The sequence below is a fragment of the Podarcis raffonei genome, chromosome Z (genome assembly GCF_027172205.1).
Source record: "Podarcis raffonei isolate rPodRaf1 chromosome Z, rPodRaf1.pri, whole genome shotgun sequence".
Classification (NCBI taxonomy): domain Eukaryota; kingdom Metazoa; phylum Chordata; class Lepidosauria; order Squamata; family Lacertidae; genus Podarcis; species Podarcis raffonei.
In genome coordinates, this window is record NC_070621.1 from 9,380,393 (window position 1) to 9,396,426 (window position 16,034).

Here is a 16,034-nt window from a genome sequence, read left to right on the forward strand (position 1 = left end):
GGTGAAACTTACTGGAAGAATAAGAAACCAAGACAACATACTCTTTAATGGAAAGTGGAAATCTGTTATCAAATATATACAAACAAATTGTAAACAAATTAAGATATTAGCAGAATTATTGTAAAAATGTGCAGTTGCTAAAATTTATATGAAATAGATGAGAAAAAGTATAAATAAATTTAATTAGGAAATTCTGGGGGGAAATAGAGTAAATTTAAGGAACCATAGAAAGAAGGGGAGGGGAGTCAAGGTTCAGCATGTAACAAAAAAATTTACTGTATGGTGTTTTTTTGGTTACAATTTAAAATTATATATATATATATATGAATGAAAGACCAGACATGAAAGGCAAATCTTGGATTGACCTCAGCCATGGGTAATGGAAATGAAGCAGATGCCAGGGGCATTTTGACCCACCCTACATCCATCATCAAGATCTTTCAAAGAGAGAAAAGGCAACTCTTAACATCGTCCTGGGGAGAGAGGCAGAAATAAATCTTACAGCTTCCAATTGCTGGGTTTTTCCCAAACTCTTGCTGAAGGCACCACAGCAGAGGTGGGCCAGCTGGTGGGAGGTGGAGTCCAACAACATCTGGGTGGCCCAAAGCAGTGGCGTAGCGTGGGGGTGCAGGGGGGGGCCGGCCGCACGGGGCACAACATCTGGGGTTTAGGGTTAGGGGGTGCAAATCCACGGGTTAGGGGGCACAAATCCACAGGTTAGGGGGCGCAAATTACTTGCCTTGCCCCGGGTGCTGACAACCCACGCTACCCCACTGGCCCAAAGTCCCCCATTCCTGATTTACAGGGTTAAACAGCAGTGTGGAACCTGCTATCCTCCAAATACTGCTGGACTCCAGCTCCCATCATCCTAGGCCACGTGCTGGATCAAATCAAGGGTTCCTCTCTTCCACCTTATGGGGAGGGGGCAGCCCTTGAGGTATTACAGTCCTGACCTGAGCCGTTTAAGGCTTTATAGGTCAAAACCAGCACTTTGAATTGGGCCCAGAAACTGCAGTGGTACCTCGGGATGCGAACAGGATCTGTTCCGGAGCCCCGTTCGCATCCTGAAGCAAACACAACTGCGTCCGCGCGTCGTGTTTTGCCACTTCTGCGCATGCTCGTGGCGTCATTTTGACCGTCTGCGCATGCGAGCGCGGTAAAACCCGGAAGTAATGCACTCCGTTACTTCCAGGTTGCTGTGGAGTGCAACCCGAAAATACTTAATTTGAAGCACATTTATCCCGAGGTATGACTGTAATTGGCTGCTCTATGTATAACTTGTTTCAGTAACCCATGGAAAATGGGTGGCTGGGTGGACGGGCATCTCTTTGTATTAAGAACTGATTCAAAGAAGTTGTGAAATAATTCTAAATTCTAAACTTGTTTGTAGATTAATTGCATGTTTGAAACAGATACTGTTTAGAGTTTGACTGACAAGCCATGCAAAGTGGCCTGGGTTCTGACTACTGCTTCTTCATATTCCACCTCCCCTCCCACTGTGCAAATCACTATTGTTGCTGTTCTCGTGTAAATTCTCTGTGTATTTCCTATTTTTTACTAACTTCTAGTTTTTCATTAAACGAATGATTTCCCCCCTTTTGTGCAACAAGCTTTGGCTGATTAAACAATCTGTGGCTTTTAAAATGTGTCAGGGGTGTGTGTGGGTTTTTTTATGCTATATATTTTATGTTTTCCTTGTGTGTTTTATGTTGCGGTCTTTGGCTGAAGGGAGGTATGTAAATTTAAATAGTAATAAAATAATAAGTTAAGGATTCAATGAGTCAGCCTCTGTCACTAGAGGCATGGGTGATTCTGTCAAGTTTCTCATTCGTTCAGTCTTAAATTCGGTTCCCCGCACCTCTGAAGTAATTTGCAATTTTATTAAAATTCATCAGCACTTTAGTTGGAATTTCTTCTGATACACACAGTTTTGACCAATTCTACTGCAAACAATGTCTCCTAATAAAATGCATTTGTGCACCTTTCACACAAATATACGCAGTTTTAAGTGCATTTCCCCACTAAGAGATGCATTTTTGGTACATTTTGTTTGGTAGATCAGCATTGCTAAATTTTCATAGACTCATAGAATTGTAGAGTTGGAAGGGACCCCCATGAGTAATCTAGTCTAAGTTACCAGACCTTTTTCAATGAACCCGGGGACACTTTTCAACTTCCTGCTAAATAGATGGATTTTGTCAGGGGACTGATTTGTAAATCTGGGGACTGTCCCTGGGAATCGGGAACATCTGGTAACCTTAATCTAGTCCAACCACCTGTAATGCAGGAATCTCAGCTAAAGCATCCATGACAGATAGCCATCCAAACTCCAGTGCAGGAGAGACAGGGCTCTCTTAAGCATATGCAGTGCTGGGTGCAAAGATCTGCCCGGTGGCCCGCCCCCGGTTGCCCAGTCCCAGGTGCGCAGAAGGGCGGAGCCAGCTGGCCACCTCAGCATCTCGCTGGCTTGGTCGCCTCTGAATTCACGGTGCAGAGCTGCCCACAGCAGAAGAGCCCACTGCGGCGCTCCAACCGATGGACAGGCTCTTCCCTGGACTCAACTCTCGGGCCCCGGACTCTCGGCCTGGCACCCCTAAGAGCCTGGTGCCCGAGTGTCCTGCACCCCTAGCGCCTATGGGTAAGACGGCCCCGAGGAGAGACCGCCACCTTCCAAGGGAGTCCATTCCACTTCTGAACAGCTTTTACTGTCAGAAAGTTTTTCCATGTTTAGTTGGAATCTCCTTTCCTGTAACTTGAAGCCATTGGTTTCAGTCCATGTGTTGGTTCAAGAAGGGAAATTAGATAGCTTCTCATTCAAACACAAAGTCTAATTTCCCCACCATCCATATCTGTCACATGCGGCCTAGTGCAGATGACATCAGTACCATGAGCTTTGTCCCAAGAGAGACTACAGGGCACACCTATATACAGAAATCAGTTTCTATGCCTTAGCATAAAATGGAACAACATGACATCATTTGGCTCAGGATTACAGTCATTCAGCTGTACCAGCAAGTGGGAAATCTACCAGCATTAGACCATCAACCAAAGTTGATGCAAGCTGGTTGAGAGAAGAAGGGAAACACCATGACCCAACACCACCCAGCACTATGCCCAATCCATCCAAACTGTCTGACTCACAGTATTAGGAATGGCCTCCACTGAGCCAGCCAAAACCAGCAGAAGAACCCAGCACCTGACCTCAACTGCAGGAAAGTCAAGCCTTCTCCTATCAAGCTTTGTGAGTTCTGCAAATAGCAATAAATAAAATAATAGTCTGCTAGTCCTGTATGTGATGACAGGGCGGTAGCATTCGAAAACAATCAAAATTGACAGTTTTGTCCATCCCTGGGACTGTATGGATGGTGACAGGTGTGTAATTAAAATTATCTGCAGAATGCAAAACAGGTCCCTAAAAGCACTTCCTAAATTTTACATATACTGTATATGTATTATCTCATTATGACATACATATGATGCCACAGCCATCATAGGCTAATATCTCACCCCATATCACTTTTCTTGTAAACAATAGGAGAAAGGTTCTGCCTTATCCTTTACAACAATTCCCAGTGGACCTAAGAAAACATACATCCCTCTTGGTCCGGGCTGCCCATCCATGAGGCAAGGTGAGGAAACTGCCTCAAACAGCAGGATCCATAGGGGCAACAGATTCCAATGCAGATCTTTATTCCCCTTGTTCCCAATGTAGATCTTCACTCTCTGCTTCTTCCCTGGTGGGAGGGGAGTGTTGTTTTGTTCCTCAGGTGCCAAAATGCCTCGGGTCAGCCATGCTCTGGGCCACAGCTGGAGAATCTGCTTTGCACGCAGAAGGTTAAAGGCTCAACCCCCAGGTTGAAATGGTAGTGGACACTGCCAGAAATCCTGGAGAACCTCTGCCAGCCAGTGCAGACATTCTTGATTGTAAGCAGCAAGTTTTTATCTCTAAATTAAACTTCAATATGCTCAAACCTGTGGCCCTTTTGCTTTATCTGCAACACATTAGTCCTTTCAGTCACACAAGATCTGTGCAACAAGTGAGCACATATATTTAATGCACAGAGTAAATATGCTGCAGGAATGTCTTAAGTAGCCCCAGTCAAAGGATGTCATGAGAGTACTAATGCTTTGAGAGTATAGAGCAGCTACCCCTGAAACGGATAAAAAGAATCGCCCAACCAAACTTTTATGAATATAACACAGAGTTACTCCACTGAACCAGAATGTGGAGTGGGTGCAGATCATACAGGCAATTCCAAGTTTAATCCTTGACATCTCCAGGTAGGACTGTGAGAGAATCCTCCCTACACCCCTGAGGAGGTGCCGCCAGTCAGTGTTGGCAATATTGAAATAGATAGACCAATGGTGCAACTCAGTATAAGGCAGCTTCCTATGTACCCATTATAGCGAAACGGTGGTATTACAGTAGTAGAACATCTGCTTTGTCGCAGGTTCAACGCCCATCTTCTCCAGATAGAGCTGGGAATATTCGCTGCCTCCTGAAAACTTGGAGAGATGTTGCCTGTCATCATAGACAGTGCTGAGTTGGATGGTCCAGTTGTTTGACTCAATATAAGGAAGCTTTCTATGTAGATTCAGCTGAGACATTTAACACCCAACCTGAGCTAGCTTGGCTTCTGGATTTTTATCCTCCCAAGTGGCAGTATATGATCTCACAGTGAGTAATGTCTTCAAGATCTGGAGTTTTAAAATGACGTAACAGATCCCATGCAGGAAAAAGAAAAAACTTTGTCCCTCCTTCCAGCTGTGGTGACCTCTTATTTGTATGACTGCAGACATTGAACATAAAACCCATGTTAAATCTTATTAGCCTGCCAAAGCCAGCACCCAATCACTAGCATGTGCCAGAATGACAATACTCTTCACAGCTGCCTATGGACAGGGAAAGCAAGGTTCCTTGTCTGGAACCCTTGAAACCTGCTGCCAGATGGTAGGCAGTGCTGTGTTACTGAGTAGCTCAATCCCTGGCTGCAACTCTGCACATGCTTTTGAACTGTATGTGTGTGATGGGGAACCTGTTGTAGCCCAAAAGCCATGTACCTTCTGGGCAACATTCCAGGGGTCGGGGAACATGCAAACGTGGGGAGAGCAACACGGCCAATTTTACCTTTGTACAGCAGTCTAGTTTCTACACACTCCCCTTTGTCCTCCATCCAGGCAGCAAAGAGGTACTATCAGAGTTCTATGGACACATTCCAGCCAGGCAAAAACACTGAGGCTGCAAAGGATGGGTGGGGTGGGGGTCAGTGAGGGGCATGGCCATGGGACAATCCCAAGGTATATTTACTCTGCCCTGTTCTAAAAGGTTGTGATCTTGCACACTGCTGTGCAGAATGGTCCTACATCAAAAGCACAAGTTTCCACCTCCACTTTAGACCAGGACAGCAGCTGCACAGCCTATGGTACTGAATAATTTCCAGGAGCACTTTAGACCACAGAGCTCAGGCCTTACAGACCCATGAGATTGGAAAAGTTATGTGGATCTTTCCTTGAACAAAGACATTTTGGGCAGCAAGTCAAGCCCACAGCACAAAAAAAGAAAGAAAAGAAACACAGACCCATCTCCCCCCTCCCCTGCAAAATACCATAACATAGCATAGCCAGCAATTTACAACAGAAGGTTAGCTGTCTGATCTCTGTCATTCATTAAGCACCCTAGCTTGACAGATGCTCTTTTAAAAAAGAAAGAAGGAAAACAAAGAATTCTCCTGCAGGTTTCCCATTCACAAAAGAAAGACTTGTTTATGGTAATCTCTTTTTGTTGTTCTGGATTCAGAGCTGATCCTCAGTGCCAGGCTGCAGACATCCAACCAATTGCATATAAAGGCAGGTGTTGCAATGTGTGGCACAACCGGGACCCATGAGGATTGGGATCCACTGCCAGCATTTAGGAAAGATGGTCCAGGCAGAGGCAGGGTTAAGTCGCAAGCAAAGCAGAGGCAGGGAGTCATTTTTAGCCCAAGGGCCACATTTCCTTCTGGGCAATCCTCTGGGGGCCACATGCCAATAATGGGCAGGGGCAGAAGTAGGTGGAACAATGGTGCAAATTTCATCCTCCTTCAGTTTCTACACACACACACCTCTTTGGCCTCCATCCAGGCAAGTAAGAAGAAAACTTTGGCGTTCAAAGGTGCAACCCAGACAGAAACAAACACTCAAGGAGGGTGCGAAGCAGAGACAGGAATTTGATTTGGGGGAAAGTCCCAAGGACCAGAGAGGTCTGTAGGGCTGCATGTGGCTCCTGGGACTAAGGTTCCCAATCCCTGGGTTAAGATCATCAGGGCAAATGGATCCCTGGAATCTGAACAGATCAGCAAGGATGCTTTGATGGGGAACATTTAACCCACCTGTGTGGACTGTGTGGCTGCTACTGGGGAGACTTCGCTGCCTCTGATGCAGTCAGGGCTGGATTAACCATTAAGCAAAATAAGCACATGCTTATTTTCCATTGTCAGATTTTAAACATTAATGGTTACAAATTACTCAGCTAAGCATTCCTTTTCTCTGTTGAAGTATATTAAAAATCTCAACAGGACAACCATGCAACAATCCTCTGGGATAGCTCCGTGTCCTCTGGGATAGCATGGTTGTGCTGATGGGATTTTTAATATACTTCAACAGAGAAAATGAATGCTAGCTGAGCATGAGACTCTTAAAATCTTTAACTCTTAAAATCTTTAACTCTTTAACTCTTAAAATCAGATTTAACAATCTGATTAACAATCTGATTAACAATCCGATCAAAGATTTTGCAATTAGAAAAAGTAGGAGAATTTCCCCCCGAACATAAATAAAGTGGAAGTATACAAAAACAAACATTATTTTCCACCTTACTGTAGGTTTTGTTTCAATTAAAAAAATAGCATTTTTTTACTGTTTATTATTGTTTATATTCTGAATTAGATATATATGGGGGCACCAAAATCTGTTAAGGGCTTAGGGCTTCTAAAGGTCTTAATCTGACCCTGAATGCAGTGAGAGGTTACTGGGCCAGATACCTTGATCCCAGTTCAGCAAGGCTGTGCTACTGCTCTTATCGAAGAGTTGCAATCAGCGCTAGTCCTATTCAAGGTAGACCCAATGAAATCAACAGGCATGAGTTAGATTTATTACTTTAAGTGGGTCTACTCTGAGTAGAACTTGGTGGGATGCTGAATCCTGCAGCACAGTTCTTGACAGAAGTGACACCCTGTCAGCATGTAGCAACCCTATAGTACATGCTTTCCTAGGAGTAAGTCTCGCTGAGGTCAATGGAGCTTGCTTCTGGAGAGATGTACAGCAGGTTGCACTGTAGGGACAATGATTTTGAGGGCGCCTCCCTGGGTGTAAGGTATGCGGGTGGCGCTGTGGGTTAAACCACAGAGCCTAGGACTTCCCAATCAGAAGGTCAGCGATTCAAATCCCTGCAACGGGTGAGCTCCCATTGCTGGGTCCCTGCTCCTGCCAACCTAGCAGTTTGAAAACACGTCAAAGTGCAAGTAGATAAATAGGTACGGCTCCAGCGGGAAGGTAAACGGTGTTTCCGTGCGCTGCTCTGGTTCACCAGAAGCGGCTTAGTCATGCTGGCCACATGACCCGGAAGCTGTGTGCTGGCTCCCTCGGCCAATAAAGCAAGATGAGCGCCGCAACCCCAGAGTCGGTCACGACTGGACCTAATGGTCAGGGGTCCCTTTACCTTTTACCTAGGTGTAAGCAGTCATCAGACACATGGGTCTGTACTACTCAGAATAGACCCACTGAAATTAATGGGCATGATTAACACTGACAGGTCACTTCCTATCCAGGGAACTCCAGGGAATTAAATATAACCCAGGGCAATTTAATCTCAAGTAACACTACAATCGTTAACCTCAGTTTCCTGCGAGTCAGCCTCAGTGAATTCAATTGGACTTACTTCTAAGTAGACAAGGTGAGGATCGCAGTGTCAGGGCCACCCCCACCCCCCACAAATGTCTCCGCGTCTATTCCCCCTCCCCAAAGAGCCACCTGCTCGTCTTCCGCTGACCAGGGGAGCCTCCCTCACCTGTAGGCAGTCCCGAGCCGCCGCTGGCTGCGGAGTCTCCTCCATTCCGCTCTAGGTGGCTTTGCCCGGCAGTCGCAGTTCCCAAACTCCGGGGCCAGAACAGAAGCAGCGGAAGGAGCAACATCACCGACGGCTTCTCTCGAACAAAGGGCGCTGCCGGAGAGCCCGAGGAGCACCGTTTCCCACCGGGCGGCGGAAAACGCTTGCGAGAGGCTGAGTGTCGGACGAGCCCGTGGACCCGGCTCAGAAAGGCTTGAAGGAAACTTCCCCGCTCCCCTCCCGGGGCATAGCGCCGCCCCGCGCAGCCACAGCCGCTAAGATACGCGCGCGGTGGGGGGAAGAGGGAGCGTGGCTGTTAAGGTGAAAGTAACTTTCTTGAGAGTAACTCCTGTTACATTGGAATAGGATAGGAATGAACACTGCAGGGCGTTCGGAATAGACAGAAAGACAGACAGGCAGATAAGAGGTGTGTGTTTTTCAAAAAGCAAGGTGAATTTTTCCACTTTTAAATAATAATAAAAAGATACAAGATGTGTGTCTTGTATAAAAGAATGGATTTAAAAACTGTAGAAGCCCAAAACAGTGAAAAGATTAGGGTGCCCCCCTCCCGAAATAAAAATAGTAATAAACCTTGGAAGAAAAATTTATTTTTGGAAATGTATGCGAATCCTAAATGTATGCTGAAATTAAAAGAGCTTATGTTTCCATATTTTCTGGTTGCAAAATTATTTCAAAAACAATTTTAGCATTGGGTGAGGGGTTATGGGCGGACCCAGGATTTATGTTCGGGGGCAGGCTTCATGTTGCGGGGGGCGCAGAACCTCAGTATTTTTATGGGTTTGCTTGATTTGGGGAGGGGGGCAGCCGCCCCTCCCTGCCCCTCTTGGCTATGCCCTTGTGAGGGGTGCCCCTTCTCCGCTAGTGAGCTATGCATGCGCTTAGTTGGCTACTGCATAATCCAACACTTGAATATTCACAATTTTAATGTATATTTGTACGCAATGTTAGATTTACTCAGAGCAGACCCACTGAAATCCATCAACTTGACTCTATGTAAACTGCACTGAGCTTTTCACTATTCAGTAATACATGTGTTTTGTAAAAAAATAAAAAATAAAAAATTGCCTTGCACCTGCATACATTCAGGGTTGGTGCCAGACAGACCTGTCCTGGGGAAAGCATTCCATAGGCAAGGAGCTGCCACTGAAAAGGCCACTCCTCTTGTCCTGCTTAGTGCCAGGAACATAGGAAAGTGTCTCCTATTGAGTCCATCAAACTTAGTATTGTCTGCACTGACTGGCAGCAGCTCTCTGGGGTTTCAGATTAGGAACATTCCAAACCCTACCTGGAAATGCCGGGGATTGAACCTGGGACCTTCTGCGTGCAAAGCAGGTGTGAGGAATGTAAGAAGAGCTTGCTGGATCAGGCCACCTAGACAAGTCCAGCATCCTGTTCTCTAAGTGGTTGACTTGAGCACAAGAGCACTTTCCCCTCCTGTGGTTTCTAGCAACTGGTATTCAGAAGCATTATTGCCTGTGACAGTGGAGGCAGGGCATGGCCATCATGGTGAGTAGCCACCCATAGCCTTATCCCCTGTTAATGTCTCTTAACCTTCTTTCTTTCTTTTAAGGCGTCCTATTGGGGGTGAGTTCCACTTCTTAACTATGCTCTTCTACAATAGTGTGTGTGCAACTTCAACTTCAACAACGACTTTATTGTTTTATTATTATTTATTATGCATATTAATTGCCTCATAGCAATGACTTTAGGTGAATTTAAAAACAACAGCAGCAGCAGCAGCAACAACAGAAATGCAAATGTATAAAATTGCAGCGCCTGAAAACACAACAGAACAATTTTATTCTGGTAAGATATCAGTAAAACACACTTCCATTCACTCACACACACACACACACACAAAATCCATTCCATCACCTTTGAAGTGCTTGCTGTAAAAATGTGAAAAGTAGACTCTCCCCATTCCAAGAAGCAGCAGCAATTCATCATTCAAAAGCCTGGTGGGTGGGTGGACACACACACACACACACTTTGCCTTGCACCTGCATACATTCAGGGTTGGTGCCAGACAGACCTGTCCTGGGGAAAGCATTCCATAGGCAAGGAGCCGCTACTGAAAAGGCCCCTCCTCTTGTCCAATCTTTCTTTGGTGGGGTCACCCAGAGTACAGTCCCTGATCATCTAAAATGAGAGTGGGAAACCTCAGGCATGGGGCTTGTCAGTCTGGCCTTGAGGACCCTCCTCACACCCTCTCTTCAGCTACACCCTCTCATTATGCTATTTTGGGTCCCCCTCCCTTAAAAAAAACCCCCTGCAATCCCCGTGACTCTTCCAAGCCCACTGACATTCCCCTCATTTACTACCTGCAATGGTTAGGTTCACTGTTGAAGAAAGCATACTGCTTAATACCAGTTGCTTGGAATTACAGGTGGGAAGAGGTGATGGTGCACTCAGGTCATTTTTGCCAGCTTTCCATTAGGAAATATGGTTGGCCACTGTGAGAAGAGGATGCTGGACTCGATGGGTTTTTGGCTTGATCCAGCAGGGCTCTCCTTGCATGCCACTTCAGATTGCAATTGAACAACACTATGTTTGTATGCTTTCTTGGTTCCTGACTCCCTTAAGTCTCCCAGCAAGCATCAGGAGAAAAACCTAAAAAACTTGTTTGCTTAGGTCTCCCTTGAGATGGTGGTTTCCCCTCTCACTGTGGGTGTCAATAAACACAGGAAAGCTAGGGTGAGTGTGTTATCAACATATACAGTATTATGAATGGTCATAGGCTTCTGCCCTGGACCCATTGTTGTTCAGAATCTTTATAAATGACTTGGAGGAAGGTACTGAGAAGATGCTAATCAGGGAAATTTTGGAACAAGTAGGAGACAAATTGAAATTGCAGAGTTATGAAAAACTAAAGAATAAAGTGCGAGATTGGCTTCATTATTATCAAATAATGGAGGCATATAATCAGGACAAAAAAATTGGATTCCAGGTGGAAAAATCAAAATTGGAAACAGAACTGTTAGAGCCCAAAACTAAGATTTTGTCAAGGATGTATAACTTGCTGTTGAAATGGAATACTCAGGATGAAACGGTGAAATCTGCTATGATTAAGTGGGCACAAGATGTTGGACATAATATTATGTTCGCTGACTGGGAACAGTTATAGACCACAGGTATGAAGTTTATGGCATGCAATGCCTTAAGAGAGAATATTATGAAAATGATATACAGGTGGTACATGACCCCAGTCAAGCTGGCAAAAATTTATCATTTGCCCGATAACAAATGTTGGAAATGTAAAGAAACAGAAGGTACATTCTTTCACCTTTGGTGGACGTGCCCAAGGATTAAGGTTTTCTGGGAGATGATATATAATGAATTGAAAAAGGTATTTAAATATACCTTCTTGAAGAAACCAGAGGCCTTTCTTCTGGGCATAGTCGGCCAACAGGTGCCAAAAAAGGACAGAACTTTTTTTATGTATGCCACAACAGCAGCAAGAATACTTATCGCAAAGTATTGCAAGACACAAGACCTACCCACCCTGGAAGAATGGCAGATGAAGGTGATGGACTATATGGAATTGGCAGAAATGACCGGCAGAATCCGAGACCAGGGAGAAGAGTCGGTGGATGAAGATTGGAAGAAATTTAAAGACTATTTACAGAAATATTGTAAAATTAATGAATGTTAGAATGATGTTGGATTAAAAGCTATGTGGTTTTTAGCTATAATGCTATAAGGAGTATGAAAAAATGGACTATTAATAAGCAAAAATCTAATGTTACATTATTTTAAGATTAAAGATTAGGATAAGCAAAGGGGGGAAGGATTTGCTGAACTGACAAATTAAACTGGAATACAAAAAGGGAGGTTAGAGGAGGTCCGGGAATTAAGTAAATGAAAGAATGTAATGGAAAGATGGAACTGTTTTTTATTTGTATTTTTCTTTTTTCTTTTTTCATTTTGTAAAACTTCAATAAATATTTTATAAAAAAAAGAAAAAAAGAGAAGATGCTAATCAAATTTGCAGATGACACCAAACTGGGAGGGGTAGCTAATGCTGAAGACAGAAGCAGGACTCAATATGAACTTAGTAGATTCGAAAACTAGGTAAGGTTCTGCACTTAGGCAGGAAGAACCATGTGCACAAATATAAGATGGGGGACACCTGGCTTAGTAGCAGTACATGTGAGGTCTTAATGGGCCACAAGCTTAACATGAGTCAAGAGCATGATGCAGCAGCAGAAAAAAGCTAACACTAGTCTAGGCTGCATCAACAGAAGTACACAGACGTAATAGTACTGCTCTATTCTGTCTTGAATTCGGGTGGTGCTGTAGGTTAAACCACAGAGCCTAGGACTTGCCAATCAGAAGGTCGGCAGTTCAAATCCCCACGATGGGGTGAGCTCCCATTGCTCAGTCCCTGCTCCTGCCAACCTAGCAGTTCGAAAGCACGTCAAAGTAGATAAATAGGTACCGCTCCGGCGGAAAGATAAACGGCGTTTCCGTGTGCTGCTCTGGTTCACCAGAAGCGGCTTAGTCATGCTGGCCACATGACCCGGAAGCTGTACGCCGGCTCCCTCGGCCAATAAAGCAAGATGAGCGCCGCAACCCTAGAGTCGTCTGTGACTGAACCTAATGGTCAGGGGGGGTGTATTCTGTCTTGGTCAAACCATACCTGGAGTCCTGTGTCCAGTTCTGGGCACCACAGCTTAAAGATAGTGACAAGCTGGAACATGTGCAGAGGAGGGTGACCAAGACTGATCAAGAGTCTGGAAACCAAGCCTTGTGAGGAGTGGTTGAAGGAGCTGGGTATGTTTAGCCTGGAAAAGAGACTGAGAGGAGATATAATAGCCACCTTCAATTAACTGAAGGGCTGCCTCATGAAAGATGGAGCAATCTTGTTTTCTCCTGCTCTGGAGGACCTGAGCCAATGGCTTCAAGCTACAAGAAAGGAGATTCCGACTAAAGACAAGGAAGAACTTTCTGACAGTAAGAGCTGTTCAACCCCTTGGGGTTCCCTCCAACTCTACAATTTGATGATTCTAACCTTGTAAATATTTAAGCTTTACACTGAATCATTAATAAACTGTCTCTTATATTTCACAGCAATTTTGCTACCCTTACATTTTTATTTAGTCTACCATATACATAAATGTGTATACACTAGGGGTGAGGGGCCTTTTCAGCCTCAGGCTGCATTCCTTTGTGGGGAATCTTCCAGGGGCCACATGCCATTTGTGGATGAGGCCAGAAGTAGGTGCAGCAATGGATGTGACTTTTACCTTTGTGTAGTATAAATCAGATGCTGATACACACACACAAATGCACCCCTCTCCAGGCAAGCAAGAGGCATCATCCAAGTTCAAGGACACATTTGAGCCAAAGAGTTCAGAGAATGTATGAGGGACACGGCCTAGGGAGAATCCCAAGGGCCAGATAAAGAGGCCTGCAGGGCACATTTGGCCCCTAGACCTGGTGCTCCCTATCAGGCCTGGGCACAGCATGTTTGAGGCATGGAGGCGGGAGTCATGTTAGAATAAAATTATAAACTCAAACAAAAAAGCAGTGGTCCCTGGTTGGCTTAGTCCTCTGAGTCCTGGGGCAAATGTACCTGGCTGCTTCCCCCTCGCCACCTGCTGCACAGGCCTGCTCCCCACTCCTGATACAGTCCACGTAGAGAGGATGAGTGTGTGTGTGTGTGTGTGTGTGTGTGTGTGTGTGTGTGGAATCTCTGTGTGTGGGTGACTGCCCCAAGTAACAAACCACTGAATTGAAGACGATATCTTCTTAGGGGAAAAGGTCAGAGGCAGGAAGGAGTATAACGGGGCTTCCTGTACCTACTGAGCTTTGCTTTAGTGACTTCCAGATCTCTGATATGTTCCTATATTTAATTGTCCTTTGTGCCTACTTCATACTCCTCAATGCTACTTCCTGGTTTATTCTTTGGTTATGACTTTAATCCTTCAGCCTGATGGCTGCATACCCCTCAACCATCCTGATTTGAGTAGGACATCCTGGTTTTTGCTGGTTTTTGATTGGATCCCAGAATGTCCCGGGTTTTTTGGTCCAGCACTCTTGTATGAATCAGCTGGCTTGCTCTGGAGCACTGGACCAAAATACATTTGCTTTTTGGTCTTGGGCTCTCACACAAATCGGCTGGCTTCTGCAACAGCTCGGAACCAAAACACTGAGCATCCTGGTTTTTATTAGCAGGATGCTGGTGATTATGTGACTGGTTTGCTGCATGGTTCCTGGCCCATCTCTCCCTCTGTCTCTGTGTCTCTCATCTGATGAGATATAGTGCACAAAATCTTAGGCTATAGTAAATATGTTGGTGTGTAGCCCTATATCGGAACACGGGTGGCGCCGTGGGTTAAACCACAGAGCCTAGGACTTGCCGATTAAAAGGTCGGCGGTTCGAATCCCTGTGATGGGATGAGCTCCCATTGGCTCAGTCCCTGCTCCTGCCAACCTAGCAGTTTGAAAGCACGTCAAATTGCAAGTAGATAAATAGGTACCGCTCCGGCGGGAAGGTAAACGGCGTTTCCGTGTGCTGCTCTGGTTCGCCAGAAGCAGCTTAGCCATGCTTGCCACATAACCCGGAAGCTGTACGCAGGCTCCCTTGGCCAGTAAAGCGAGATGAGCACTGCAACGCCAGAGTCAGCCGCAACTGGACCTAATGGTCAGGGGTCCCTTTACCTTTTAGTCCTATATCAATTGAATTTGGTGTGACTTACCTCTGAGGAGCCTTCAGATTTCATCCTTCATTCTAACCCTCAAGTCTCTGCTGCCACATAACTCTGCCATCTCATTTTGGTATTTAGTATTATTGGGCTTTAAAAAACAAGCAATTTCTAGCCCCCCCCCCGTAAAAAATAGCATTTTCCTTTTAATATGCCCAAATACATAAATTTGAACCCCAAATTGCTGATGCAGTTGGAATGGTGCTGAGCAGGCAGGGCCCCCTGTGAAACACACTAAGAGCTCATGCACCCTGGGAAAATTACAGTTACACTCCTCCAGATTGTACAGCACAGTTCTCCAGCCAAGAAACACATTCAAAAGTGCATGTTACTACAGTAAAGTGTGCACAAAAATGCATATATTAGTGGAAATATCATACAAAATGTATTAAGGGGAAATGATTTGCAGAAATGTGTGAACTGGGCAAAACTGTAAACAAAAATTTGTATTGGGAGAAATTTGCACTAAAATGCTGGTGAATTTTCATGAGGAACTTTTTTTCTTTTTTAATTGTACTGATTTGTAAATGTTGGGAACTCAATTTGGATTGGAAAAATTAGATAAACCAAAATGGAAAGATTTTTTGAAATATAACACACTAAGTTACCAGTTGCTGTCCCTCCCTTAAGAGAAAGTGGCAACTATAGCTTGCCAAGCCTCTTGTAGACTTAAGAAATCTAAGAATTGTTTACTGTGTCAATTATCTGAGATTCTCTTAACTAATTTTATATCTATATTGTCCAATAATGTGGCCAGCAGCAGTTTCAGATGTTGTTTGGCCCAGAACATTGAGAAGCAATCTCCTACAGTATAAGGCTTCACCTTAACTACAATATTGCATACTTTTAATACTAGACTGTTCTTTTGGCTGGGACTGCTCACTGCTTTGGTTTAGGTTGAATCACAGCAGGGCATTAGATTACTCCTTCGTGTTTCCTGTAGTTCAGTGTTGATAAATAACTGGTCACAATGATGTCCTATGGCTAAACAGTTTTCTCAGTAAAATGCTATCAGGACTTTCTGCCCTGAATTCCATCGGCATTCTTTAAGTGACATTGCTAATGGTTACGCTCCCTCTTCTAGATGTGGTGGGTCAAAGCGATGGGATTGTGAACTTGGCATACCCATACTTACCTTGGGTTGATCAAAAAATAAAAATAAAAATCGTCCCCGTTTAGCTTGCTAGGTATTTTGTAATATAGTCATGACAGTGTACAAGTTG

At 44.7% G+C, this 16,034-nt stretch overlaps 1 protein-coding gene across 1 annotated transcript in view; it reads right to left on the reverse strand.

Moving 5' to 3' along the window:
* Positions 1–8,375, reverse strand: part of LOC128406940 (collagen alpha-2(XI) chain-like) — a 59,596-nt gene extending 51,221 nt beyond the window's left edge. Inside the window, exon 1 of the mRNA XM_053374836.1 lies at positions 8,045–8,375. Coding sequence (XP_053230811.1) covers positions 8,045–8,168 — 124 coding nt within the window. The 5' untranslated portion in view covers positions 8,169–8,375. The remainder of the gene's footprint in view (positions 1–8,044) is intronic.
* Positions 8,376–16,034: the final 7,659 nt, after the last annotated feature.